The 4,764-nt window shown below is 37.4% G+C and overlaps 1 protein-coding gene and 1 long non-coding RNA gene across 14 annotated transcripts in view; one reads left to right on the top strand and one right to left on the bottom strand.

Annotated features, from left to right (window-relative positions):
- Nucleotides 1-117, top strand: part of LOC109299775 — a 5,265-nt gene extending 5,148 nt beyond the window's left edge. Inside the window, exon 2 of the long non-coding RNA XR_002097993.1 lies at nucleotides 13-117. This is a non-coding gene — a long non-coding RNA (uncharacterized LOC109299775). The remainder of the gene's footprint in view (nucleotides 1-12) is intronic.
- The window catches only part of EPB41L2 (erythrocyte membrane protein band 4.1 like 2), a 276,308-nt gene that overhangs the window by 25,287 nt on the left and 246,257 nt on the right, over nucleotides 1-4,764 (bottom strand). For 7 of the 13 annotated variants that reach the window (XM_019520289.1, XM_019520276.1, XM_019520278.1 and 4 more), the window contains 2 exons: nucleotides 3,186-3,239; nucleotides 2,415-2,972 (listed from right to left, as the gene is read on the bottom strand). The exons of 1 other annotated variant lie outside the window; for it this stretch is intronic. In XM_019520289.1, the coding sequence (XP_019375834.1) occupies nucleotides 2,415-2,972; nucleotides 3,186-3,239 (612 nt within the window). The remainder of the gene's footprint in view (nucleotides 1-2,414; nucleotides 2,973-3,185; nucleotides 3,240-4,764) is intronic. 5 more of the 13 variants (XM_019520284.1, XM_019520285.1, XM_019520286.1 and 2 more) reach the window with 2 other exon arrangements.

The following is a 4,764-nucleotide window of genomic DNA, read 5'->3' as shown; positions in this document are numbered from 1 at the left end:
CATACAGCTAAGGTTTGCATGGTAAGCTAACAGAAAATATGACCAAAAACCTAAATGGCGATTAAAAAAACACTTAAGAATGTCTCCCTCAACTCAAAAACAACAGCAGCAACAAAAACTCCCAAAACAAAACAAAACAAAAATAAGGAAGTAAAATGAATAACACCAGACCTTTTAGCCACCTAAATTAGGACAGAAGATTTCAATAACCTTTGATGCTACATCTTAGATTCAAGTATCAATGAACAACAGATGCTAAAACAGATAATAATTTGTCTTAAACTTAGGAAAATGGGAAGGAGTGTCAGATTAGCTATCGGTTCTTCCATTACACAAAAGTTGCCAGTGCTAAATAAAAACTGTAAATATGTAAAAAAAATAAACCTTGCCTTGAGATATGGAGAATTCATATAGAGAATTCTCTGAGTGCCTGTCTGTTACTTGGTCTAACAGGAGATAAAGCTAGAATTTTTAGACATTTCTAACATTTAATTAGTTTTAATGTTAATTTCTAAAACAGAAAACTTCTGGGGTTTAGAGGATATGTAGCTATTTAACTACTAGGCTTAAATACCAGTGGTTTCCTCTGAAAAAATCATTGAAAAGATATTGCAACTCCTGATATACAAAAGGGATGTCTGTAATGCCAACATCTATTTGGGGAGAAAAAGATACTGACAAAGCAAAACTCTGCAAGCAATTAAAACGATGTGGTACATGCTATATTTGGCCAGATTTTTAAATGTATTAGGCACCTAAAAATGCATATCTGAATGGGCACTTAACTCTAATTACTTCATTAGGCAATTTAGGCTCTTACACATGTGGGGAGCCTGCTCCAACATGCTGAAATCCAGTGTGTCGGAGCAGAATCGATTAATCAAGTCTGCTGGAGCATGGAAATTGACGTGCTCTGGCAGCCTCATGCATCACGTCTATAGATGTCACCGCACTGACAAAATGGCGGTGGGGCACTTTGAAATAAAACACATCCGATAAGTTTTAGTTTAAAGTGCCCTGCCACCACTTTTTCAGCATAGGGACACACGGCAACACTTATACACAACGCATGGGTGCTTTTAATTAGCGCATTTTGCTAATTAAAGTGCCCAGTGTTGTGTCCAAAAGCACGCGTGAAAATACTTGAGGAGCCTCCTAGATGCTTATCTGCGTTTTTGTTCATTGCTTAAATTTCCTTACAAACCTAGTCTATTTACCCACTGTTCTCAGGAAGTGCTTCTGCTAGGTCTCAGTATAACCTAGAGAAGCTTGTTTACTTATAGCCTCAACAAGAAGAATAATTGAGAGTGTTCACTGAAGAAAAATGACATGGGATTTCCTTAGGATCATCTCTGAAGTGAACTGCAGTTACAAACATCAAGAATACCATAGAGTCCAAAGAGTTAGTTTACAAATGGTACATGGATTTCTGGGCAGGGATGTGTCCTTTGTACTCCATATATCTCTTCTTTCCTCAGAAATCTACCAAATGATTGAACACTTTTATCCTGCTTATGTCCCAAAATAGCTGGTCACAGCTTTTTCTGGAGCTAATGTGTGGTTCCCTAAATGTCCACTGGTATTAGAAGAAGCTGTAACAAAACGATAAAGCCCCATTCCTTTATGCTTGAACCTGGCTCAAGTTGTACGTTTTTATTAGTTAAAGGGTGTAGGTTGTAGCCATGTTGGTCTAAGGACATAGGCAGACAAGGTTCTTTGGGTAAATCTGATATCTTTTATTAGACCAACTAAAATAGTTGGAAAAATCCTTCTTTGAAAGCATTTGGGTATGAACACCCTTCTTTAGGCAGAGGAAAGGTGTTTGTAACTGAAAGCTTGCAAAGAAGAACTTTTCCAACTATTTTAGTTGGTCTAATAAAAGATATCAGATTTACCCATAGAACTTTGTTCTCTTTGTTAGTTAAAGCAATTTGGGTCTATACTGATTCAATTCAGCACATTCATAATAATTTTAAAAAGAAAAAGGGGGGAAAAGATTTTAAAGAAGAAAACTGCGGACAAGAAGAAAAACTGAACAAAATGAAATTGGACTTTCCAGTTACACATACAGGTCACAGATGTGTCAAAAACAGCTAACAAAATAGACAAGACGAGACTTGCAAACATTAAAAACACGCAAAAAAAAAAATTATGTAATAAGGAAAAAAATAAGATGGTACAGCTGTAGGAAGGTTTGCTTTACTGGTGATTCTTCTCCAGTTGCAGCAAAAGACCAGAAACCATGACTGAAGTAGGCAGAGTTTCACTGCTCATCAGTGGTTTCCACCTTCCATACGATCTCAATCTTGGTGAGCACCTGAAGAGCTGGGAGAATAGGAGAAGAAAGGCAGGTATATTTTCACCCTAAGAAACATCTCTACATAATCTACTTCTTGGTCTATTCCACCATTTACCTCAGAACAACAAATTATTTGTGGCTTGACATCAATGCCAATGTGAGATAGATCTCCATTTATTTTGAGCTGTTCTTCCTCCCTCTCTTCTCGCAGGTCTTGTTTTGCCTCTTCTATAAAACTCTTCTCTTCTGGAGTTCCAGAAACTGCATTTCCCTCAACCAAACTCTCTTCTGCAACTTGTGCATGCTCAATTGATACTTTTTCTTTACTGCCCTCTATTACAGGTTCCACACATTGTACCACCTTTGCCGTACACCCTTCCACTTCTTTAGCATCTTCATTTTCTTCTTTTTCTTCCCTAATGACATCTTCTGTGACTCGATGGTTTGGCTGGTATTCTCCAACCTCTTCATCTTCACTCTCACTACTGCTGCTGCTCTCTGATGATGCTGATGAGGAGTCCTTTTTTGATAGCTGTTCCACCTTACAGGGCTCCCCACCATCAATGGCAACTTGTATTTTCCCTTCGTTGATTTCATTTATGACTACTGTCTCTTCTATCCCAACCTCTGCCCGTTTCTTCTCCTCCACTACGCTCAGAAACTCATGTGAACTCTGCACAAAAAAACATGGATGAGGAAAACAAAAGTACAGTATATAAATAAATCAAAATGATGGAAACGAAATTAACTGATGGCCGGTTCATGTCATGAAGAGGACTAAGATGACTGTGATGGTTAACTGAAAAAGGAAAGAAAGAAAGAAAGAATGAAGGTGGATCAGAAATGTCAGAGCCAAATGTACTATGGAAAAAAAAATCAGAAGAACCTTATCAGCATCTCTGGCTCCACTGCAAGGCCCTTCTGCTCTGGGACCAACTTTCTGTGAAACAAAAACCAACCAGAGGACACAAATCAATAAGTTTTCTAAACACCAAACATTTAACATTGCGTAGACAACACAGTGAGACAAAGGATCTGCATATCCATTGTTGACAGAGTAACGTCAGCATAAGCTCAGTTCAAATGCATACCGCCTCAGAACAGATGGGTATACTGATATCCACACAGAATCTTCAGTTACGCTTGTTTCCTACAACCAATCCATTGACTAAGGGGCCCATTAAAAAAATTATGTGCCCATTAAAAAAATTATCCCAATTGGTGAAGTTCAAAAACAAAATAATTACCAAAAGGATTTAAAAAAACCCAACTAATGCTGGTCCAGGATGCAACCTGGCAAAACAATCATTTTCCTACCTTAAGATTAATTAAATCAAGCAGTAAGAGTGAATGTAATTACTGCATAAATGGAAAACACATCACTTCATACACTATCCTACCATCTATCAGCTCTCACATACTAAATATGACATGTATTTTTAATTTTGTTGCAGGCAGTTTTTTCCCTTTAGTTTCTTTTTTTTTTTAGTTTTTATATTTTTAAGATTTGGAAGCTCCTTTCAATAATTGTATATACTGTAATAAAAAGAAGAAGTATTGGGTTACTGTTGTATCTAGGGCATGTTATAAAGAAGGTCCTAGTAGGCTCTCATTTGGATAGCTTAAATGGTAAGTTTCTATTAGTGTTTGCAGCATGACAAAATGATTTGTGATGGGTGTCTGCATTGGCATACTAGGCCAAAAAATGTACATTCATTTTATAGTACCATAACAGTTAAACAAAGCTTGCATTGAAGAAGCAATGTTCAAGTTCAGAGAAACTCATGAAAGCACAAATATATTTTAAATTCAGGGGTTGGCAACATTTTTGGGCAAAGGGCCAAAAAACACCAGCAACCTCGACTTGTAAAATGTTGGCGTGCCAGGGTAGATGGCGGGCGAGCCATGAGAGGTCCAATTCTTGTGGCAGCATAGCCCCAGCTCCTTCTCTGTCATTCTCCCTAAGGCACACATGCCAAGTAAAATGCCTGGGGGTTGTCTACCCCTGTTTTAATTGAAGTCAGCACACCATCTGTGACTTAATCCAGGCCTCTTTTCTTTTTTATTAATCTTTCTAAGTACAGTGTGTACAGGATCAGACCAACAATCCTGGTGAACCGAAGTAGGAATCAACAAACTGAGTGCTACAAATACAGGACTAGACCCTGAGTTCACTATGCCAAGTTCCCCTTTTGCAAAGATGGGTGACTGTTTTGACAAGAATCGGACTGTGATAAAATAATTTAACTTTTATATAATTGTTTAAACACTTTTGAGGTCCACATCTATTAATTTTAACTTAATATGCATTCATGCCAAATCTATTTCTTCCATATCTGTCTATAACTAGAGAGTCTTAGGAATACACAGTATCCAATATGGCATAAGGTTTAATACCTGGATACTGAAACTTCATACAGTAAATTTTATCTGATGTGCTGAAAAAACCCAGTTCCTCTACATGT

Source organism: Gavialis gangeticus, unplaced genomic scaffold, assembly GCF_001723915.1.
Source record: "Gavialis gangeticus isolate Ggan-Ray unplaced genomic scaffold, GavGan_comp1, whole genome shotgun sequence".
Taxonomy (NCBI): Eukaryota; Metazoa; Chordata; order Crocodylia; family Gavialidae; genus Gavialis; species Gavialis gangeticus.
This window is presented reverse-complemented; position numbering and strand designations above follow the sequence as displayed.